The sequence below is a fragment of the Ascaphus truei genome, chromosome 2 (assembly GCF_040206685.1).
Source record: "Ascaphus truei isolate aAscTru1 chromosome 2, aAscTru1.hap1, whole genome shotgun sequence".
Classification (NCBI taxonomy): domain Eukaryota; kingdom Metazoa; phylum Chordata; class Amphibia; order Anura; family Ascaphidae; genus Ascaphus; species Ascaphus truei.
The window spans coordinates 81,462,433-81,487,665 of record NC_134484.1 but is presented as its reverse complement, the minus strand read 5'-3'; the positions used below and the strand labels follow the sequence as shown (position 1 = coordinate 81,487,665).

Below are 25,233 nucleotides of genomic sequence, written 5' to 3'. Positions count from 1 at the left end.
TCCCCAAACATGGGTGGTTAGGCCTACGGGTGGGTGGGTTAACCCCTTAATTACTATAGCGGTTACTAACCGCTAAGGTGATTAAGGGGTTAGGTGACATTAGATTATCTTTTTTTATTCTTCTGTATTGTGTGTAGCAACAGAGGACATGGACGGGATGAGGATGAGGACGGCCTTCATCGTGGCAGCCTGGCAGGGGTGAGTGCAAGATTTATTTACTTTATTTATGCTGCTTAATGTTGTTTTTTAAATGGGCAACTGCACTATTATCCATATTTGGATAATATTAATTTTGCCCATTATTGTACTGTATGTGTTTGGGGGCGGGAGTGGGGAGGGCGGGGGGGTGTATTTATTTTAAAGTATTGTTCCTTTTTTGGGGGGCACACCATTGGTACCGCAGGCCAGTGGGAACCCCCTGCGGGGATCAACCGGGGACACCCGCCAGCCTGTTGTATGTACAGTGTATCAGAAAAGGTGAAGGGAAACACAAAATGGATTTGCCCCCTAAAAGAATTCACTTAAATGCACACCAAAACAGTGTAAAATTTAACTTTTAATAAATTTACTTAAAACATATATTACCAAAGTAATGTGTAATGTGAATTAAATATATTTTTAATTCACATTACACATTACTTTGGTAATATATGTTTTAAGTAAATTTATTAAAAGTTAAATTTTCCACTGTTTTGGTGTGCATTTAAGTGAATTCTTTTAGGGGGCAAATCCATTTTGTGTTTCCCTTCACCTTTTCTGATACACTGTACATACAACAGGCTGGCGGGTGTCCCCGGTTGATCCCCGCAGGGGGTTCCCACTGGCCTGCGGTACCAATGGTGTGCCCATTATTTGATTACCACATTGATGTATTTGACCACTTTATTCAATTAGTATGGTTCTCTGATCACTCCCTATCCCTTTGTTGTTTCTGTATGTACAGTGTGCCTGAAAAAAGGTAAACAAAGCTTTTTTTTCTATGCCCAGCTTCTTTTGTGCCTGCCGTTAACTGCCGCGTTTTTCTGGCGTGCTTTTAAGGCGCATTTGCCGTTTTTTGCCTGATCGCACAGATTGTTATTACAGGCCAGGAAAAATGCCTTTTAAGGCCGATAAAGCTCTGTTCTCACTGCTTAGTGAATTGCACAGCAGGCTATATCAGCCTTAAAAGACACTTTGCACTCTTTAAAGCAGTTATCACTGCTTAGTGTATAGCCCCCTTAATGAGAAGGTTGATTAGTGAGAAAAAGAAACTGGCACAACATTTTTTAGATCACCATGGTGGTAATCCAGTCTGCTTTTTATTTAGGGGTCTTGAGGTGGTCCCGAGGGATCCCAAGGGTAGTAGTAGGGACATCAGATTATAGGGAACAATATTGGATCTTCATGTTCCATAGCAAGGCCCCTCAGGGCTCAACGAGGTGGTTGCGCTCAATCCCATCCTGGAAACACGGTATAGGTCTTCTTTAGGTCGGATAATTGAGACCTCTCATTTTTCAAGTATGTCCTGGCGAAATGTGTTGATGTTGGTGTTAGAAGCCCGTTATGATGTCAGACTGCTGGTATCCCCACTGTTGTATGTTTCCCCTGGAGTGGGACTCTGGGACTCTGGGACTCTGGAAGGTTCCCCTGGAACATGTATCTTTTGTCCCGGATTGTTGTCAGCTTCACCTCCGAGAGCAAGACGATGCATTCACCCATGCTCTTCTATGTAATTTTAGATGTGAGTTTTTTTATTACCTCTTATTTTGTTATATTTACACATTTCCTATTTTGTGCTCCTTTCTTGTTTTTCTTGTGTTGAGGTTTTCCCTGGTGATCTCGGGAGTATATGGAGCAGCAGTGGCGAATATTTACAAGTGGAGAATCTTTTGCTTCCTGGAATCAGCATTTTTTGATTAGCTTAATTATGGTTAGCTTAAATAACTTTTTTTGTTGGATTTGAGCTCTTTATACACAGCGGGGGTGAAATTGGTAAGGTTAAGTCAAATATTTGTATTTGATTTTATTTGTTCCAAGACTCAATTTTTATTTCCCATTCCTTTTTTATTTATTGTTGATAATACGGTATTAGGATTCCTGTATGTGTATATGCTGTGAATGCAGAAGCCTATTTTCCTTTGTTCCACATCCTTTTTTAAGCCTTATCATTTTGTAATTTTTCAACACTGTTAAGTGTGATTCCTTTTATTGGACCAACAGATACATTACAGTTACAAGCTTTCAAATGTAGAAAGAAGAAAAAACGTCTCATGGTTCGTTATCAGATATGGCATATGAAGCACTATGTACATTAACGGCGCTATGTAAATAAAGACATCCAATACACTACAATAAAACTAGAGAGATGTAGAGGAAGTGAGATATATTATGACAGGGTGGGTGCTGGCAGTCTGGTGTGAAAAGGAACAGAGGAGACAGAAGAGGCCCAGGAGTAAGACGTGGAATAGTACAAGACAGTGTACGTGTAAATACATTAATCATACAATGCGTAGATATTTACTTAAAGATAAAATAACAGTGAGAGATTAGAGCTGATAACATTACAAACGTTGTTTTAAGATGTTTTAATAAACTGTTTCACAATTTTACATAATAAACATGCAATGGGGTTATCCAATACACTGCAATAGTGCAGATCAGGGCAATATCACTACCTTTGACTTCACTATTGCAGTTCAATACATATTTTGTTATTCACCAAATATAAATAATTAAAATTGTATTTTCTGTATTTGCAATAATATCTTTTTCTGTGTTGCATCAACATGATTATTGTATGATACAATGTAAATGTGTTTGTAAATGAGAGGTTATTACTGCTACTGAGTCTTAGAATCATCAAACATATCAGTTGGTGCAACTTCAAGAAAAAGCTGTAAATAGCAAGTGATCTTATCGAAAAAGGAAAAATGTAATTTGAAATATACAAAGGGAAAGTAGATAAGCATACCACTTAACATAAAGAGCAAGGCATAGAGGTATTGCACTTTTGGAGACTGTATTAAGGGTGCTAAAACCAAAATGATAGACACTGCCACTACTCCAAACGCAATTGGAAGGAAGACCTGAAAATTAAAAAGATAACACTGGTAAATTCATTATAAATGTAAACTATCAGATGGGTCATCAACATATTTGTTCTGCACAAAGTTGCATGAACAAGGGTAGTAAAGTGCGTATACACATGTTGCATTACATTACTTAATATATCATAGTCTATACGCATGGGAATTAATTTTAACTCATGAGAAAATTGACCTAATGTTGGCATCATTTTCAAAACAACACAAGAAAACAAGGACAAACATATTTACATGACCTTGGGAAAGTAAATACGTTTACAAAACTAAACAGAATCTGAGCATTATTATTCTTTCTTTAAAGAAAAAAAATTCAATAAGGGGGTTACCTTCTACTTGCAAGCAATGCTAATGTGAGAGTCTGGGACAGTCCTTTATAAATATTTGAGAACATTCAAGTAAAAAAAATTATATTTTGCATGAGCTGAATTCTACCATCAATTTCTCCAGAATTTAAAATTGTATTGGTATGTCTGTGTGAGTTGATTAGGCAAACACCTCCCTTAATTGTTAGACAAATGCATGTGATCACTGTATTTAAGACAGACTATATTGGCTGTGAGCCATTTGGCTGTGTGTCCCATCTTAAGTGTCACATTTAAAGTGTCTGGCAGAGTTAATTTTGGAGTTGAAATTGGAGGTGAAGATTTGAGGAAGATCTGGAATTTGAACAACAACTTTGCAACTGTGAGAACTTAACTTTCTAAAAGTTGTGATTATTTGTACTCTTCATATCCTCCAGTACCTGAGAAGTCTCTCCTCCTGTATCTTACTATGCCCTCCCTATTGCTTTTTCTGCTTACTGCTTCCTCACTCCTTTGTGAATGCCTCTGTTCTCTTCAACTTCCCCACTCACCACTGCACCATTATTTATACACCTCTCTCCCCACAACTTCTTTACCCCTCAATAAAAAACACCCACACAAATCCTCTATTCACATCCTCTATCTATTCCTTTCTGCTGGAAGGTACTGGGGGATCTCCCCTAGGCCTGAAGTCAGACATATACTGTACACCTGATTTCACCCACACCACCCTGCCATCTCTTCTCCTGCTAATGGTGTTAACCCTCTCCGTTACTACTGACTAACCTTAAAACTCACCCCACAATGCAAGCATCCCAATAGCCTGCACTTGTGGCTATTCTCCAATACTATCACTCTACCACCCATTGTGGCCAAGCACTGCCATCTACAGCACTTATTTCCTCACCTGCTGTCTCTGTATGTTACCCATCAAACCTCTTAGATTGTAAGCTCTTCAGAGCAGGGATTTGCTTTCCTATTGTCTGAATTTTCTGCACTTATTGTATTATTCCCTGTACTGCATTCTTTGTGAAGCGATGAGTACACTTTTGGTGCTATATAAATAAAGACATACAGTACAATACAATTGGCGCAGGAATATTCTATTTTCCTTTTCGCTTTGGATCTCTTCCATAGCCAGCACTGACATGTTCCAAATGCCTTATTGGTCATGGATAATTAGATATGTTGCAAGTTGCAGGTAAACATTTGACATCTCATAAGTCTGCTTTTTAGATGTAAACTCAACTAAAGCAATTAAGAGATCTTAAAAGCTTGAGCTTCAGCAATAAGCTCAACATTAATCAAATAAGATCATGCTATGTTATACGCTAGTGTAAACCTAGGCTTATACAAGAAGTTATATCTCAAGTGTCCCACTTTTCTACTCGACTATGCGTACATTGCTTGTTACCTATCAACCGATAATTAAAACATGGCCTTGAGAAAATGCAAAAGAAAGATGTTTTGTTGTATATATGTTTGGAGTTTATCTTACCTTGTATGGTCTATGAAGATTGGGCTCTCTGTAGCGGAGAACTATCAGACTAGTACAAGTTAGGCCAACTAACAGCGAAGAAGCAAAGCCAAAGTAATTTGTTAAAGAAAGTAGGTCAGATGGGATGACAAAAATGGATGCAATAATTGTTGAGAGGATCATGGCTGGTGCTGGAGTCAAGTGATGAACATTAAGCATGGATATGATGGCTGGTAAATGTCCCTCTTTGCCACCAGCATAGTTTAATCTCCCTAACGTAAACATGCCACCATTGAGTGAACCAAATATTGAGATAGCAACTGAGACAGGAATGATCCAGGCCACAGAGGGAATCGCTCTATCAGCCCAAGTAACAGACACTGCAGCTGCAATAAAAGAATATGACAGTATTATTACTTGCACTCTACAAGTTACAGGTGGTGCTAAAATGAACAATTACTTATGACCCCATTAGACCGTGGGAGACACTTTTCATTAAAAGTCATTGAGGTACCTTGATGTAATTGCTGTGCAGCTCAGAACCCTCAAATCTCTCATTTAGTTGCTTAAACATTTGACAATTATGATATATAATAATGGTGGTATCATTAGGAGGAGGGGATAACTTATAACAGCCAGTCCTAGATAAAGCAAAAATAATAAATTTGGGGGAGAAAATGGGTGAGATAATGAGTTCATAAAGTGCCCCAAAAATATTTTTTTTTTGTGGCTTATAGAAAAGTAAAGTTTTAATTGGCGAACGATTAGCTCAAAAACAATGAGTGATCCTCTTGGGATTAAAAATAAGGGAACATTTTGTTTCATAACTTCAAATATAAAAGCTGTACAGATGTTTTTTAGTCTATACTACATTATGCTTCTATGATCACTACAGCATGAGTTGCTAAGGTGGCTACTACTTATAATATAAAGTGACCAGCTTGTGACCATGCAGTGTAGCTGATTTCATTTCTATGCCCATTAAAAAATTAAACAACTAAAACATGACCCAGCCAGCATATAGTAAATTAAAGTTGTACTTACCCCTGCCAGGATGAAGGCCGTCCTCGTCCCCCTCATCTTCAGTGGGCACCGACAGTAAAATAAAAAAAATAACTACTGGTCACTATCCCCATAATCAGCCTAGTGGTTATTAACCTTACCGGTATGGGGTGCTGGCATCCCCCTGCTTTGTTTAAATCTCCCGGTCACATGTGCCGTGACACGGGAGAATGTAAACATGGCAGGGATACCGGAACCCCATAACGGGACCAGTAACTCGGGAAGAAGGGGGTCCCCGGACCTGAAATTAATGCGGTTCAGCTCTGAAGACCCCTTGCAGTGAAAAGAGAAACTAAACTACAACCAAGCGCTCAACCTATTGTGAATTGTGTGTATAGTGAAATGGTATATACAACAAGTGAAATAAAATTAAAAATAAAAATAATGTGACAATAATAAGTGTGTTAAACGTATTAAGGATAACCACTATATGATATAGACCCCACACCATCAGATTAGGGGAGGGTATGGGAATGGGCTGCCTAGGACTATAAATAAGCTATTCCATATAGCTGTAAACCGAAATGTTAGTACAGAGAGCAAAGTCCTTGGCGCACTATCAAGTGCATGAACCTGATAAATTAGTCCTGTTTGTTGAAGAACTAGTTGGAAAGTGTCCACAGTCTGACTTCCTGGTTTTCTTCTGAAGTTTGTTGATCTGCAATCAAAGAGAACAGGAAACCATTGCGCAGTATCTCATGTGTATTGAAGCCTCATTCACACAGCTGCTAGATACTTACATCTAGATGGGTAAATGCAGGCCTTGAAAGGTATCTTTAAACCGGAGATGGAGGATGGAGGAATGGAGGAAAGGAGCTCCCCCTGTAGATCTGAGACAGGAACACAGACCGCCTTAACTCTTTCCTAACACCAGGAGCTGAATTCCAATTACAGCATAGAGTATCTTGGTCAGACGCAATTTGCCTGGTGATATTTCTTTTTAGTAGTACATCAAATATACTCAGATTTACGGAATAAATCAAGTCCATTACCCTCCTGCTTTGAATCCACAGGATTGGATCCCAGCTAAATCCAGCAGGCGGACCGGCCATCTGTGGAGCGGGAGCAACACCAGTGGGGAACCCGGTGACAGACATCAATCTCCGGTTTAAAGATACCTTTCAAGGCCTGCATTTACCCATCTAGATGTAAGTATCTAGCAGCTGTGTGAATGAGGCTTCAATACACATGAGATACTGCGCAATGGTTTCCTGTTCTCTTTGATTGCAGATCAACAAACTTCAGAAGAAAACCAGGAAGTCAGACTGTGGACACTTTGCAACTAGTTCTTCAACAAACAGGACTAATTTATCAGGTTCATGCACTTGATAGTGCGCCAAGGACTTTGCTCTCTGTACTAACATTTCTGAAGACCCCTTGCTACAATACAGTGTTATTAAAATAAAATTAAAGCTGTGCGATTGTCTGTTAGAGGTGCGCAGGGGGAGGGACTGATTCAGTCTCACTTTTAGTGCGTGTCTCTTACATACAGGAGCAGCCCGGTAGGATTCACACATTTCACGTCCCATTTAAACACAGGGACCCCCGCTGTGTTAATCCAATGGGCCATGAAGTTTGGTTACTGGGATCTTGCAGCACGGAGAGGAGGCCGTATGGGACATGCAAAGCGAGAGGGCCCAAACCAACGGTTTCATCTGTAGGTTGTATCAATGGCGGTTTTTGATGAATCTGTGCGGATTAAAACCGACCAAATACATTTATTGATTTAACACTTGGAAACTGATTTTGGGGGGAAAATGCCAAAAAAATCTGTAAAAAGGATTTGGGCGGATTCACCCATCTCTATTGATTGCCGTTGTATATGTACTGTATGCTGCATATACTTTATTTCTTGTTTATTGGAGATACTGTAAATAGACTCAAACTTTCTAATCAATTGCAGTTTGTGTGTCTGTCTCTTCTTCCTCCACTTAGGCCCGGGCCATAGAAAGGTGGGGAGAGCGGAGGCGCGCTAACGCTGAGGCTCGCCTGCTTCAGTCAGCGCGATTGCACGGACTTGCAGGCGAGCCAGCGTGCGCGAAGGGAGCCGGGGGGAGGTGGTTGGAGGCGGGGCAGTGACGTCGCTGGGCCAATCGCCTGTGACGCACTGACGTCAATGTCACGGTGCCGACGTCACAGCGCCGTGACGTTGACGCTGCTTAAGGCTGATTGGATGTTTTCAGCCGACAGCACGCTGAAAAACAGCTTGGCGCTCGGCTGAAAACTCCAAAGCCTGAGCACGCCTACGGATGCTCGCGTGAGCCCCCTCTGAAGGCATCCTCATTGAGGATGCAGGGGCTCAGCGCGGAGCATCCGCACGCCTCAGCGCTGCTTGTCCTTCTATGGACGCAGCCTTACAGTGACCGTACATCAATTTTGGAGTTACTCCTATTCAGAAACTGAAATCGGGTTTTTGCTGAAGTTGAGAGAGAGGAGGGGGAAATAACATTGGAAAAAAATGATTTATTATTTAAGTTATGCCTAATTATGGCGTTACATCTGTCCAGACACTGCAAAAGCCGTAATTTCAGCATCTGGTACAGTAGTAATGCCAGATTTAGGTATCGTTTAACTTAAATAATGGAGCATTAAGTCTCCACATGAACCTTAAAAGATTTGTGGATATCGGATGTTAAAATAATACCTTATTTTCATCTCATTTTGACTAACGTCTGTTATAGTTAACGCAATGCTGTCAAGAGAATATACAACTTAACGTTATGTTCTTATCTTTTGTGGATAGAGCGCTAGCATTAACGTGAGAGTCATGGAGATTAGTGCATCTAGGATTTAGACCAGGGGTGCGCAAACTGGGGGCACGCAAGATTTTTTTTTTGGGGGGGGGGAAGGGGTTACAGAGGTCCCACGCTCTTCCCCAACGCATTTCAATAAAATTCCGGGGGACGGCGCTCGGCCTCTGTAACTCACTTACCGTGCTCCGTGTGACGCAGTGTCAAATGCCACCGCGGGGTCACATTACATCACGACCCGCAGTATCATTTGATGCTTGATACTAGGTAAGGGAGGTGCTAGCAGTGGAAGAGAGCAGACAGGGGGGCGCAGGGCAAAAAGTTTGTGCACCCCTGCCTTAGACTATTCAATATGCAGTAAAGTTACTTCCAAGTGCTGAGAAGAATCCAACTCCATTCAATGAGTGTGACTAAAATCTTCGGCACAACTAAGCAGCTTCACAGTACTGTATATTTAATAAGTAACTGAAAGCATAAGAAACTGTTAGGAATTCTCTAACATTAAGTTCCACTAATGCAAACCCAGAAGGTTGGACTTTTGTTGACTAAAGTACACTTGTCTGTCTAGCACTGCTGCAGTCCATTAATGATACATTTTAACTTATAATATCTGTGCACCCACAGAAGCTGAGCTTCAGCTTGGAGAAATATCTTCACCTTAAAATACATTTGGGAGCCTCAGAGAGTCAAGTCATGATATATGTGTAGAGCACTTTCCCCCACCCCCTGGGAGATGTGTGGCTATGGTATATGTGTGGTGCTATACCTGTGGAGTACAGGAGATCTGAGTCTCTGCTGCTGGGAACCTGGGGTGTACCTGAGTGATCGTTCGGTAGCGCCTCCACCTGTAATGGGATTCTACTATGTGGAATGACCCCGTTACAGGACAATAAAGAATGCACACGTGTAAAGCATAATAGTTTTACTATACACAGCATAAACCGATAATAAGAGTAAGATACACCCTCACAGACTTTGCAGAGCCATAACCCCTCACTGTGCCTCGACAACACTGTGTCCACAACCCGGTGGGGTTTGCCCCAATATACTGAGGTGCTCCAGGCACCGGACTGTCCCAGTGTCTCCCAAGAGCCAACCCACCCAAATGTGTGAGACAGCACTTCCCCACTAAAGGGTTGAGTTGGATCATGTGATATGTTGGGTACCTGCTGGGTGTGTCCACACCCGGGCGTGCAGATGAAGATGGGATCCACGGATCTAAAGTGCTGAACACGAAGCTTCTGCCTCTACGTTGGGTGGATATTGCTTGGACATTCCCACCATGAAGAGAGTCTCTGTTATAGATGGGTGATCTGGTCCCAGATCACCTAAGGCCAGCGCAGCCTCATTCTAACTTTGTCTCTATGGTCTGGCTCTGGACCGCAGGCTGCAGTCACCGTGCGGCATCTCACTGTGTCCCTGACACTAATATTGCTAAGCGGGGCAGTGTTCCTGTCTAAGGGCAAGTCCCTATAGCAACCACAAGCTATGTGGGAGTTGGGGCCTACCTGGGGCCTAACAGGGGGTATCTGGCCGAGTGCAGGTGCCAAAGACACCTGCACACACCACCTACCCCTTCCTTGTCACAGCTCTGACTGACGTTATTTCAGATTTGCACCAAACCTAACCCCTAGCTGGCCATGATCCTGACAGCCCTATTGGCTGTTTGCACCCATGTGATCGCAGCCCCTGTGGCTGCTGGGTGTTGTAGTTCCCCTGCAGGCCTGTTCCTGTAATGGCCACCGCTCTGTCTGGCTCCACCGCGCATGCGCAACCTATGCTAATGGCTGCTGGACTTGGGAACCTATCTGCGCATGCGCAAACCGTCTGCTCATGCATAAACCGTCTACTCATGCATGCGCATAATTCCTTGATAAAGAACGCTGTGATGTTCGAAACGCGTTGGATGGGTCTCATGACACAATACAGTACCTTTTTATATATTTTGATTTTGGGTCCTTTCCTGCTCCTTTCAGTTTGTGTGCTCCTCCCAATCGTTTACTTCTGCATATCAGCATTGGAAGCTGCACAGCCAGCCACACCAAGGAACGTGAGTACTTTTGCTACAAGGGGAACCTACCAATGAGATTGATCGTGGGTGGTCTTGCACTACCCACTACCTGTCTTCAGGAGGACTGTACCCATTATTGTTAGCTGCATTGCTACCACTCTACATTTGTGATTACGGATTTCCTTTGGATGTTGGTTCTGGCACTACATCATTATTTCGCCTGGCATTTGAGCGCTTTTGCTACTTTTTCTATCATGCGCATAATGAACATGACAGCGTCCTGCATACGGGAGCTGCCGTGGATCTCTGGCGACCCAATTGCCCCTGCCTCAACCTCCCTGCACCTGCCTGCCTACGGCGATCTCACCGCAGCCTCCGGCAGCACCCGCGGAGGTAAGGGAACGAGACCAAGGGGGAAGCCCAAAGGGGAGACCGGCCACATATGTATACAGCTTGCTGAATCACAGAAGAAAATAAGATCCTTATGGCCATTATTAAGTACAGCAAGAGGCAAAACATGCTTATGCTAGCAAAGGCATTGATACGTCCCAAGTAGACTCAGTATTTTTTTTCTTTGTTGATATTTATGAGATTTTAGTCTATATAAAAACATGGGTTTTACAAGTTTTAATTACTGTATTTAACTATTTAACATAAAATTACAGACGTCTGCGACCCATTCAGAATATAAGTGCAGGCTTTCAACATAAACACCTAAAATATTTTTGCAATCAATGTCTGTGTATTTGCCAGAATTTATTTTCTGTTGATGATGTATGTTACAAATTCATAATGAAAAATGCTAATTTTGTTGAATTATTCATTGTAATATAATCTCTTGTTCTGAAGGTCTTATTCTATACAAATTGAAAGTAGGCATTCGGGCCGTTTTTCATATGAAAATGGCCCAAGAAACCAATTCAGACTATATAGAATTTATCTCAAACCCTTCACCCCTACAAAATAGCAAGCCAGTGGGTGCAATTGATAGCCTTTTTTGCACATGGCTAATGCCATTACGATGGCATCTGCTCCTGCAGGTGTAGTGTGTGTGTCACGCTGCAATGCCCACTGGGAGCATTAGCGGGTGCTACCTCTATATTTTCTCGACAGAGAATGGGGAAGACGTGAAACTCCTGTGATTTTCCAAGATTTTCCAAATATTTGTTTTGTAATCTGTTTCACTAATCAGAAAGCTTTATATTTTTCTTAGCTCACAATTTAACAGTCTTAAAGTGCTACAAGTAAATGTAAATTGAAAAACCAACAATAATCAAGTTATACTATTATCTGGCAACTGTGAGTAACAGGTTCATTTTGTAACCAAAAACACAAATGGTGAACAGAGTCACCCAGATCCCTGTTGGCACGCACTCGTGGTGCACAAGTACAATTAACAAGGATAAATATCCACTGATTTAACCAAAATCCCACTACCCCAATGAGGGTATAACAACAGTAACAGACAGACAGTCTGTATAAAAACAGAAAATAACAAGTGTAGGTATGTACATGTGGATTAAAAGAGGAATACAAATGATCCCCTGATGGTGTGTGTCAGGTGGGAAGCTGGTAGTGAAATCAATCAGCTTAATAGCTATATTGTGATTATCTTAGCCTCACTACCAATCAATCCATATACAATGATGGTGATCGATCACCTTCCACGTAGGAAGCCACACGTGTGAGCCCAGGACATCGTTGCAGCAGCAGCCACCCATAGAGGGGATACTCTTATATATTCACTGCTTGATACCTTCTTGCATTTGGTAAGCAGGTACCCCCACTTGAGTTGGAGTGTCCTATCAGATTCTATTTCTTGGTTTTATATGTATTCATGTATTTTTAATGATATATTTTATTAAATGTGTTTGTAATTGGTCACCTGTTGTTCTCAGAGTCAGTCTCATGTTACATGTCTGTATGTATGTTTAACAGTATTACACTATGTTTTGATTTTTTTCCTTACATGGTCACCTATCACATGTGGAGCACCTATCCCAAGGAGACTATCTACACTACTGGTTGTATTATTCTATTTGTTATCTCATATACACCACATACACATAATAGAGCAGAGCGCCATTGATATATTTTTTGTTCGGTGCGGTATAGTAAATACTAATATAGCCCTGCTAAAGTATATATACCACAAACTGAATACACATGTAGTATATCATTAGCTGCAGCCCCAGCAGAGGTAGATATGGTAAGGAGTGTGGTGTGTAACAACATACACGCTGTATGTGCAGGCAGTATATAGTGGTGCAATGGTAAACACCTATACACCTAAGGATGCCTCTGTCAAATGACGCCCCAACACGCAACCCCAGAACTGATATCAGAAAGCTGCAGCTGCAGCACCACAATGTCAGCAGTGTCCTGTATACAACCGTATCACCGAGCAGAGTGAGATCTCCCGCTATCACCGTCCTGAACACCGTCCCGCTCGCAGGTGCCACTACCGTGACGTCACTGCACCCCAACGCCGTTTCGTGTCTGCAGACACTCCCCCTGAAGAAGTGTCTGCGGACACGAAACGGCGTCGGGGTGCAGTGACGTCAAGGTAGTGGCGCCTGCGAGCGGGACGGTGTTCAGGACGGTGATAGCGGGAGATCTTCTCACTCTGCTCGGTGATACGGTTGTAAACAGGACACTGCTGACATTGTGGTGCTGCAGCTGCAGCTTTCTGATATTATCAGTTCTGGGGTTGAGTGTTGGGGCGTCATTTGACAGAGGCATCCTTAGGTGTATAAGTGTTTACCATTGCACCACTATATACTGCCTGCACATACAGCCAGGGCCCCTTTTAACCTCCTACATCCCCCAAAAAATTCAGGGATGTTTTCCGTTTCTCACGGACTTGGCCGCGCGCCAGCTGCATTTCCCAGACAGCTCTAATGGCGCTTAACATTGAAAGCGCCCACGGCGCCGAAACCGTCTGAAAACATGCCGCATCTGCCCGCGATTTCAAAAATCGCGGGGAAACGGCAGCGGGAGATTAAAGGCGGCCGCCACTGTACAGCGTGTATATTGTTACACACCACACTCCTTACCATACCTACCTCTGCTGTGGCTGCAGCTAATGATATTCTACATTTGTATTCAATTTGTGGTATATATACCTTAGCAGGGTTATATTTACTATACCGCACCACTATACCGTACCATCGTTGTATATGGATTGATTGGTAGTGAGGCTAAGATAATTACAATATAGCTATTAAGCTGATTGATTTCACTACCAGCTTCCCACCTGACACACCCCCCCTCAGGAGATCATTTTTATTCCTCTTTTAATCCACATGTACATACCTACACTTGTTTCAGCGTGACTATTTGTCAACATTAAAGTTTTGTTATTTTCTGTTTTTATACAGACCGTCTGTCTGTAACTGTTGTTATATCCTCATTGGGGTAGTGTGATTTTGGTTAAATCAGTGGATATTTATCCTTGTTAATTGTGCTTGTGCACCACGAGTGCGTGCCAACAGGGATCTGGGTGACTCTGTTCCCCATTTGTGTTTGTGTCTTATCTCTTCCCTACGCACCTGGAGCCTGATACTAATCTGTATGTTTTTGGTATTGAGCGATAACTTTATTTTTGTCTGTTCATTTTGTAACCAAACAACAAAAGGGTAAAGGGCTCTCCAAAAAATACCATCCGTGTTTAATAATAGTGTTTAAGTAAACAATCTATCATAAATGTGATAGAAATCACAAGCTAGTGGAATATGAATATATAAGTATTTACAGTATTGATGTAGTGATGTATGTAATTGACATCTAAAACATCTATCCTAACTAAATAAACTCTTAACAGGGAATTATAAAAATAATATATTACAAAAATAACACCGCCCTTTGGAAAGTGAAAAATAACTTGTGATCAATAATAAAGAAAAATAAATAAATAAATATATATACAGCAGTTGGAAGAAACATGTACTGCATCACTTTTGACTCCCAATAACAGTAAAGTATCACTATGAAGGCTTTTCTCTACATGGCTCATGCATTCATTCAGACAAATGTTTTAATCAGTGAAAGCAGCTTTTTTTTTTCATTTGACAAAATAAAAATTTCAGTACCTGAAGATACAATCTCCTTGGGTGTCAAAACAGTGAGGTATGAGATGTTCACTAGTAAGTAGAATACAATCACTGCAGACACTGCTGTTATGACACTGCGAGGGATGTTCTTACTTGGATTTTTCATCTCCTCTGAAACAAAAAAAAAGTACTCAATGAAATATTACATAACTAAGAAAACAATGGGCAGAGAGAGAGGCGCACTGAGTAGCTGGTAAATTTATTAGTAAAAAACTCACAGGGGTATTTCATACACATAAAACCAAATATAGGCAAAGACACTAAACACAATAAGGATGCAAATTAAATAAAATAAAGCTAAAGAAATGAGGTCACGTGAGGTTGCTCTTTGGATTCTCAGCTGTGAGAAGTGGCGTCCGTGAGAGCGAGGGTTTTCCTACAGCACGAGTGAGCAGATCAGGTCCGGGATCCTTAACAACTACTGCACCCAGCTGATTACCAGAGCTCTCCGGCCCCACTCTCCATTCTTAGGACAATTGTAAGTGTAACCCTGTTTCCCCCTCCTCCCCCCCAACCCCTCAATCTCATGTTGGGTACCCTAGGGGAAATGGTGTACTGGTTACTTGAGTGTATGTGGTGCAAACCTGCTGGCAACAGGGGGCCCTGAGTCTCCCGCGGTGGTTATGGGGGATGATATCAGGACTGGCTTTCGAGGTATGGCTGAGTCATACTCACTCATGGTACAGCGCCTCCATCTCCAACAGATCCCCAGCATGGTAGGGAGGAATCTGTGAAGGAGAACCTATTTGTGCAACTTCTCCCTGAATGATTCCAGGCTCAGGCGAGAAGGTTTCTTTAGCAAAGGTATACTTTATTTCCTCCACAGGCAGACTGCCCATCATGCAGCCCGGTCACTCAGCCACTCATCACAGGTTGTCACCTGAAGGAAGTACCTAAGTCCCTGGACTCCACTCCTAGTCAGGGCCCTAGAAGCTGTCCTTGCTCTTCTCTTACTTCCTGGTGGAGTAAAAGGAATAGTCTTCCCTTACCGCTCTCAGAGGGAGGGCCACAAAGTCTGCCAGAGCCCTGGCAGCTTGGTGGAATAGACTATCCTCTCTCAAGGGTGGAGAGGAACTGCTAAATTCAGGAAATGCTATGCAATAAGTAACTCTAATAGGCACCACCCCAGTGTCACTGTAATTGGACACAGAGCCTGATCCCAGAGGATAGAGGACTATATACCTCCAGATAAAGGACCTAATTGATGCTTATTTTCTGCCTCGATGATGTCAGTAAATGAACCAAGCTGAGAAGAAGCTCAAGGAAAGGGCACTAGGCACAATGTTATAATTATGGGTGCATCATTGACAATACTATACAATCAACTGGTATAGAAAAGTCCAAACTGGTGGAGGGAGAGAGAACCGGAGAACACTGCAAGGGTACTGTATATCGACAGGCTAACCAGGTAGTCAAAAAGAGGCAAATATGTTACCTCTGTATCGTAGCCTGGACTGGAAGTATGACCCGTTGTCTCTTGGAGTTATCGGTGTGGAGTCGTGCTGCTCCCTGTGTAACACCGTCTCTCCCTCAGTTTGGCATGACACTGTAGTAAGCATGCTGTGCACGTAGATCAGTACTGCCTGTGTGAGTCACTCCAATCATGGGCAGGCATATAGAGAAGAAACAAAGGATTGGTGGGACAGCGGACGCATGAAACAATGTTGGAACTCACCAGATACATGTATACAAAAATATTTTTTTTAAATTAAATTACATAGTAAAAAACATGGAAAAAAATCATTTTTTGTATACCTGGTGAGTTCTAACATTTTTTTTATGGGTCCGCTGTCCCACCAATTCTTTGTTTGTTCTCTCAACGATGTCAGTGTCATAGACTAAGTAAAATATTTAAATATAGTTGTTCTTTCCAATCAGCTCCATAAATATAGTATATCTTAACTGCAAACCTTCATACACTTATCTGATTCACACAATAAGCTCATTTAAAAATGTAAAAAGTCTATAGTCTATCACCTAAATATAAGTTTAAAAGTATAAATTGTGATGTACATTGTTGGAAATGAATAACGACTGGGAATTTGTGGGCAACAACAGCTTAATTGGAAACAAATGTAGTAGTACTGGATGTGAATAACACCACTGAAATCAGTGTACTGTAAATCAGGGGTGAGCAAACTTTTTATGCAGAGCCCCCCTTTTCATCCATGAAATTTCTCGGGCCCCCCCTGCCTGATGTAATCAAAATCACATGACGTCAGCGCACGTGAGCTGGTTCAGCCATTGAGGGCGAACCAGCTTTGTAACGCCCCCGCCACGCGCCTACAAAAAAAGTATTTATAACACAAATTACATAACTTAAAAATAAATATTATGATATTTGTCTAATAGCGTCCCAATTTCTGCTGTATTATTAATCTCTCTCTTCCTGCCACATTAGAACCTTTCAGGACTTCTCTCCCCTCTTCCAGTCTCACACTCCTCTCCCAGTCTCACCCTCTCCCTGTATTTCTCACTCCCCCTCCAGTCCCTCTCTATTCCTCTCCTCAGTGTCTCCCCCTCCCTCCCCCCACTCTCTCTTTTCCTCCTCCCAGTGTGTGTCTCTTTCTCCCTCCCCCCATTGTCTTTCACTCTCTCCCCTCTTCCAGTCTCACACTCCTGTCCTAGTCTCTCCCTCTCCCAGTATTTCTCACTTCCCCTCCAGTCCCTCTCTATCCCTCCCCTCACTCTCTTTCCCTCCCCCTGTCTCTCTCTCTCTCTCTCTCTCTCTCTCTCTCTCTCTCTCTCTCTCTCTCTCTCTCTCTCTCTCTCTCTCTCTCTCTCTCTCTCTTTCTCCCTCCCCCTAGTGTCTCTCTCCCTCCCCCCCATTGTGTGGGGTAATTGGAGATTTCATTAACCCCTTGCATGCCCATGTGATGCGACGCTGGTGTGCAGGTGCGCGAGCGCGAGGGACGTTTTCCGTGGCATCACGGGATGTGTCATGGGGCGGGCCTAAGCCCGATCCGTGCGGTGTCTTCATGCCTGGGTGCAGGGCGCCTGTGCTCAACCTCAGTGCGAGGTGCATCACCCGTCTCATCATGTGGTGCATCACAGGAGCGGGACCGATGCCCAATCCTCCAGTACCCCCCTCTTCAGTGGCGACCTCTGAGCATCCTAGGGATGGCTTGGAGGGAAACCTATGATGGAAGGCCCGAACGAGCCTTGGAGCATGAAGTTGGTCCCATGGGATCCAGGAGCGCTCCTCAGGACCGAAGCCCCTCCAATGGACCAGGTATTGGAGTTTTCCTCTGGTTTACCTGGATGGTCTGGACCTCAAATTCCTGTTGGCCTTCAACCAGAAGAGGCTCGGGAGGAGACGTCAACGCAGAGAACTGGGTATCCTGGATGAAAGGCTTGTGTAGGGAACTATGGAAGACCGAAGGAATCCTCATCGATGCTGGCAACCGCAGCCAGTAGGCCACCGGATTGACCTTCTCGATAACGAGAAATGGGCCAATAAACCTGGGTGCCAATTTTGCAGAAGGAACCTTCAGAAATATTTTTCGTAGACAGCCATACCTTTTGCCTAGGAATGTAGTTTCATGTCTCACGACGATGTTTCTTCTGCAACAAGACTGCCTTTCTGAGATTTTGTTGAATCCTTTCCCAAGAGGCTTGCAGATGCAGAATCTGCTGTTGGTACCCCTGATCTAGGTCCTGCGGTGGGGAGAGCCGAGGGATGGAAGTCAAAGTCCCTATCCCTGTGTTCCCTTTCCCTTACCACCCATATTGTAGGGTCTATTGTTTACCGACTAGTGCCACATCACTCCAAGTTTAGTTATATGGTCTTGTGCTGATTAAATAATTTACTTTGGCATTTACCTTGTTTGATCTATTATTCTATAGTCAGTGAGTGCTGGAACTTAAGTTAAAATTTACTATTGTCTCTAGGGGGAATTGGGGTCCCCCTGTGTTCTGTGGGCACCCTGCGCCTGTTCCTTTTAAATACGCTTTTGAGTGCTGTCTATTCTCATTGTTTTGGGGTTAATGAGAATCTCGCCCAGGCTGAAATACTGAAGCAAAAAGGTGTGGAACCAAATAGAGAACTTGTGGTAAATGACCGGTCTCTAGTCTCAAACGCCGAGGGTACGCTGATGGAGGAAGGTCCAAAAACCATCACCGCTAATGCGGAATTACTGTCTTCATAAGAGAAAGCCAAACCGGCACAAGACAAAGAGGTAGCGAATTACCAGTCTGCAGGCCCAGAAGGCCTGGTAATTGCCCCGAAGGGAAAAGTTTTCAACTGGAAGACTAGGAAAAGACGGAAATAGAGGACGTCCCTGATGTTTTTGCACGGTAATTGTGCACTGGTCGCTCACCCCAGTAGGAATGAGCTGGGAGGGAGGATATGTAATGGAGTCAATGTCATTGGGGACAAGAGAGCTAGCGGAGTGGATAGGTTCCAGTGTGCAGGAGATTAAATTCCTCTATGGGAGCTTGCTGCATTATACTAATTAAGACAGCACTCCTAAGTGAATGTTTAAAAAGGCAGTCTCCTGCACAAGAGAGACTGCTTTTCCCCAGCAAGGGGGAGATTGATTTTCTCCAAGCCAGGAAGGAGTCTGGCTTTTCTGGTTCCCCAGCTCTGCAGGAAGCACGGCTGCTGGGACCAGCTGGGAACCCCACCCAGGATAAAGATTTCCACAGACTAGACACAGCCGGCTCCCCAGAACCGGCGTTCCTGTTTGCTGTTGGACCTACACAGAGACCCTGGGATAGGAATCCCCTACAATACAGATAAGCAATTAATAAGACTCTGCAATGTTAAAAGACTGTTTTGGTTGCTTAAGATAGCATATGTTTTGGGCTGGGAACCAGTTTAGCTTGCAAGCGCCATTAGAAAGGGCCACAGCAAAGTTAAGTTAGTTTCCCTATAGGGAATAGGTTTTTATTTTATCATATTGTTTTTCTAAAGGCACAGTATACCTGTGGTTTAAGTAGCTTGTCGAAAAATAAACCGCTGAAGGTTGAGGGCTGAGTGCCTCTTGTGTGTGTATACACGTGTTTGTCCTTTGCTACAAATTAACCCTAGAAGACTGTGTCGCAAAGAGCCTGGATGTCACGCTGGTGCTACTCACAAACCTGGCAAGACCCCGGTACTGAGGTGGGAAGGGAGAACACCACACACCCACAGCAACAGAGACATGCCCGAGTGTGGTATTTGAGCGAAGCCGGGTCTGGGCTATAGAGGAGGGTTAGTCGGGTACTTGCCATGTCCTCGGTAGTAGAATGTAGGGTGGTCGTTTCCGTAAGCCAAAAGGTCTGGGAGTAGAGAGAGCTGCGTAGTCGAGTTCCGTTTGCCAAGTCCGAGGGGTAGAGAAGACAGCGTAGTTGAGGAATGCCAGGGTCAAGATCCAGAGAAGGTTTGCAGACTAGCCGGGTCAGGAGCATGGAGACTGAAACAACAAGAGCAAGAGCCAAGCACAAGACCAGACAGCACCAAGGTACCAGAATCTATGCTGAGCACTGACTGACTGAGGAGATGGATCTAAATTCCTGACAGATGCCAATCAGAGGGAAGGAGGAGCGGAGGTACGGCCTGAGGAAAGGCCAGGATAGGAGCCAAGGGAAGAAGGAGGTGGACAGGGGCGGCCCTGAAGCTTGGGAGCATGGCGTGGTGACTCGATAGGCAGGGCGAAGCCAGCCTCTAACAGTAGAGCAGAAGAGGCACGGGTCTGTGCATGCCCTGTAAAGCCGACGGGCTGGCACACGCGACTTGGAAGAGGAGAGGAAGCCGCGGGAGAGATGCCCGTGGTAGCGGAGGGCCGTTGGGGACTGGGAACTGTGGTGGTGGCAGTGGCCACCGAGGAAGGTAAGGGGATAACACGGCGTGCCGGTCGTGACCCCCGGACACTTACAGTACTCCCCCTTGAGGATCGAACTCTGGACGATCTTCCCAGGGTTTATGGGGAAACTTTGGATGAAAACGCCTGAGCAAGGAAGGAGCATGGAGTTCAAGCCATGAGACCCAGGAGTGTTCCTCCGGTCCATACCCCTTCCAGTGGACCAGGAACTGGACCTTGCCTCGGAAGATGCGAGAGTCGATGATGGACCGGCAGAAGACTGGCAGAATCTTCATGGACGGTGGCAGACGAAGATGGTAAGCCACAGGATTTACCTTTTGAAGGATAGAGAAGGGGCCAAGGAACCTAGGAGATAACCTCAGAGAAGGTGTCTTCAATCTGATATTCTTGAAAGAGAGCCAGACCTTATCTGCAGGTCTATACTTGTGTGCTTTTTGACGAAGACGATCTGCCTGTCTCTTCTGTCTCGGGATCGGTTCCCGTAATATTCTTTGAATCCTCCTCCAAGAGTTCTGAAGAGTGGTAACCCAGGAATCTGCTGCAGGGACTCTGGAGGTGGATGGGGGGATAGGAAGTCGATTAGGATGAAACCCATAGTTTATGAAGAACAGTGACTCCTGGGTGGATTCGCTCCTGAGGGAATTGATAGCGAACTCTGCCAATGGGAGTAATTCTGCCCAATTATCCTGGGAGTCAGAAGTGAAACATCGCAAATATTGCTCCAGGGATTGGTTCATCCTCTTGGTTTGGCCATTAGTTTAGGGGTGATACCCAGACAAAAAAAAGAAGAGAAATGCCCAACCTCTGAGAAAAAGCACGCCAAAATTTAGAAACCAATTGCGTGTCACGATCAGAAACGATGAAACGCAGGATACCATGGATACGGAAAATCTCTTTTACAAAGGTATCTGCCAGCGTGGCAGAATTAGGAAAACCCTTCAGGGGAACAAAATGGGCTTGTTTGGAAAACCTATCAATAACGACTAAAATTGTGGTCATTCCGTTAGAAGGTGGGAGATCCACAATGAAGTCCATAGCAATATGTGTCCAAGGACGATCCGGGACCGGAAGGGGACGTAGCAGACCAGAAGGCTTTTGACGGACCGTTTTATTTTGAACGCAAACAGGACATGAGGTGGTGAACTCCTGAATGTCCTTCAGCATATTAGGCCACCAGAAGGTCCGCCTGATTCAATCCATGATCCTCTTCATGCCAGGGTGACCTGCCGATCTGGAAGAGTGCCCCATTCAAGGATCTTGCGATGAAATCGTGGGGCGGCGTATAGACATCCATCAGGTACCTCTAGCCCCTCGGGAATCTGTGACTGGGCCTCCAAGATTTTATCCAAAATATCAAAAGAAGTGGCTGAAATAATGAATTTAGAAGGAAGGATACTTTCAGGAATCTCCTCAGACCTCTCTTCTGTGGAGAACTGACGAGACAATGCATCCGCCTTAACGTTTTTGATACCCGGAATGTACGAGATGCTGAAATTGAATCTAGAGAAGAACAATGCCCAGAAAGCCTGATGAGGACCAAGGCGATGAGCACCCTCAATATACATTTTTTTTTAATGATCTGTGAGTATCATAATAGGTTCCTTAGTTCCTACAAGGAGATGCCTCCATTCTTGTAATGCCATCTTGATGGCCAACAATTCTCTATTCCTAACGTTGTAGTTTCTCCCGGGTGGGGAGAATTTCTTGGAAAAGAACCCGCAGGGGTGAAGTTTATCTTGAGGAGTGGTTCTTTGAGAGAGCACAGCACTTGCTCCAACGTCTGAGGCGTCGACCTCTAAAGTAAAAGGAAGAGTGGGGTCTGGGTGGCGCAAGATAGGAGCAGAGACAAAGGCTTTTTTAAGAGACTCGAACGCCTGGCTGGCTTCAGGAGACCAAGAAGATGTATCAGCCCCTTTTTTGGTGAGGGCGGTAATGGGTGCTACTGTGGTGGAGAAATTAGCAATAAACTTCCGATAATAATTGGCGAAGCCGGGGAACCGCTGAATCGCTTTTAAGGAACTGGGTTGTGGCCATTCCAGGACCGACTTGTGCTTCTCAGGATCCATCGTGAAACCTTTGTCCGAGATAACATAGCCTAAGAATGCGGTTGTGGACTGATGGAACAGACACTTCTCCATCTTGGTGTAGAGTCGTTTTTTTCGTAAACGAGAGAGAACAAGCTTGGTATGTAAGATATGTTCATCAAGAGTCTTAGAGAAAATAAGAATATCATCCAGGTAGACAATTACAAAGATATTCAGGACATCGCGGAAATATCATTCATGAATTCTTGAAAAAAAGCGGGGGCATTACATAATCCAAATGGCATAACAAGATAGTCATAGTGACCACTGCACGTATTAAATGCGGCTTTCCACTCGTCTCCCTTGTGGATGCGAATTAAATTATAGGCTCCTCGTACTGCTGCGGCCAAGTTTATTCGAGCATTTGCCCGTTCTTGGCCGCAGCAGTATCCTGGCGCGCGCCGGAGGGTGACGGGCGCGTGCCGAAGCAGCGGAAGAGCGCCCTCCGATCGGGGCGCTCTCCCTACCGCTGCTGGGTCTGCCGGGTCCCCCGGAACCCCCTGCCGCCGTCCCGCGATCACCAGGGCTCCCTCGGAGAGAGACAGGGGGCGCAGGCTCCCGATGACGCGTGACCGCGCGTCGGTGACGCGCGGCACGCCGAGGGGCGCCCACTAGCAAGCCGGGAAATCTCCCGGCTTGCGGAACCGGCCACACTTTAATAAAGTGTGTCGGTAGTGTAGGTCAAGCTTAGAAAAGATGGTAGAACCCTGCAACCTATCGAAAAGGTCTGAGATCAAGGTTTTTGGATAGCGATTTTCAATAGTGATCTTATTAAGTCCGCGATAATCGATACAGGGGAAAAGAGTCTCATCTTTTTTCTTCACAAAAAAGAAACCAGCTCCGGCGGGGGAAGTGGAGTTCCAAATGAAACCCTTCTTGATATTCTCCCAATGTACTCCGCCATGGCTTCTGTCTCGGGCAAAAATAAAGGATAAGATCTGGCCTTGGGAAAAGTGGCTCCGGGTACCAAGTCGATTGGGCAATCGAAGGGACGGTGAGGAGGGAGCAACTCGGACTGGATCTTGTTGTAGACATCCAAAATTTCAGTATAGACTTCAGGCATAGAGATCTCCCCAGGAGTAGTAGTATACAGGCTGGCCAGTACCGTTACAGTGAAGACAAGGATTCCTTACGTGGGGAACTCCATTGAATGGGCAAGTTGTCGGTCCAATCAATAACCGAATTATGAAGTTGTAACCACGGCAGTCCCAGAGTGAGTTGAACTGACGGGGAATGGATGACATCAAGGGAAATCAGCTCCGAATGTCCATCCTTCGTGGAGAGAGATAAGGGAGATGTCTCCAGAGAGATGAAGGCCTCCTGAAGCGGGCGTCCATCGATGGCCTCGAGACCGACTGGTACTGCTTTCTCCACCAGAGGGATGTTGTTCCTGATAGTAATGTCCGGGTCCACAAAATTACTTCCAGAGCCGGAGTCAAGGAAGGCGAAGGCAGAGACTCGGAAGTTTGCACCCTCGAGGTAGACGGGGAGTAGAATTCTCTTGGGAAGCTTTTTCTTGATAGAAGGGAAAGAAGAGATATTACGCAGTGAGATCCCTCATACCTCACTGGGTGTTGGCATTTCCCAGTCTCAAGGGACAACGAGGTAAGATATGTCCGAATGAACCACAATAGAAAATAAGTCCCTCATTCCTCAACGCAGTCTTTCAGCAGGAGAGAGCTGTTGACTACCCAGTTGCATGGGTTCGGGAGCATCCAAATCCGGCAGGGTAGGAGAAGGATTCCTGGAAACAGAAGACATACCCAAAACAAAACGAGGGCATTGGCGTTTGACACACCTTTCCTGTAGACGTTGGTCCACCCTGATACATACGGAGATTAGTGCCTCTAAAGAAGATGGTCTCTCTTTGGCCGCCAGCTCGTCCTTTAAGGAAAGACCCTGCCAGAATGCAGCGGAGAGTGCGCCATCATTCCAATCCGTTTCGGCCGCAATAGTCCGGAATTCCAGTGCGTACCTTGCTACAGACCTCCAACCTTGCCAAATATGGAACAAGGAAGAGGCAGCAGTGTGGCTTCAGCCAGGGGTATAAAAGACTTGACGAAACTCCCTTCTGAAGCTTGCAAAATCGTGAGTGAGCTTGGGCCTTAATTCCCAAATGGGTGAAGCCCAAGCTAAGGCATCCAGTCAAAAGGGCAATAATATAGACTACCTTGGTTCGGTTGGAGGGGAAGCGAGAGGGAGACAGCTCGAATTGAATGTCGCACCGGTTTAAGAAACCCCGGCAGACAAGCAGATCTCCGGCGTACTTGTTTGGCGCGGGAATCCGTGGCTACGGTGCGGCGGCACCCTCTGAGGAAACAGTAAAAAGAGTAGCAGGCTTGATAACGCTAGCTTGAGACTGTTGTAAAGACAAGGTAGAGATTTGTTGGGTTAGGGAGGCAACCTGATTATCCAAAAATGAAAAATGTTCCGAAATAGAGGCCAGGGCTTGGCCCACCACAGTGGGGTCAGAGTTTGTTGGGGTCTGCATACCGTCACACTCGTGCTGCCCGCAAACCTGACAAGACTGAGGTGGGAAGGGAGAATA

At 44.5% G+C, this 25,233-nt stretch overlaps 1 protein-coding gene across 1 annotated transcript in view; it reads right to left on the bottom strand.

The window, feature by feature from the left end:
• Positions 1-2,365: 2,365 nt before the first annotated feature.
• SLC7A13 (solute carrier family 7 member 13) overlaps positions 2,366-25,233 on the bottom strand; it is a 34,857-nt gene continuing 11,989 nt past the window's right edge. Inside the window, exons 2-4 of the mRNA XM_075583010.1 lie at positions 14,777-14,908; positions 4,884-5,248; positions 2,366-3,065 (exon numbers count right to left, since the gene is read on the bottom strand). Of these exons, the coding sequence (XP_075439125.1) occupies positions 2,820-3,065; positions 4,884-5,248; positions 14,777-14,908 (743 nt within the window). The 3' untranslated portion in view covers positions 2,366-2,819. The remainder of the gene's footprint in view (positions 3,066-4,883; positions 5,249-14,776; positions 14,909-25,233) is intronic.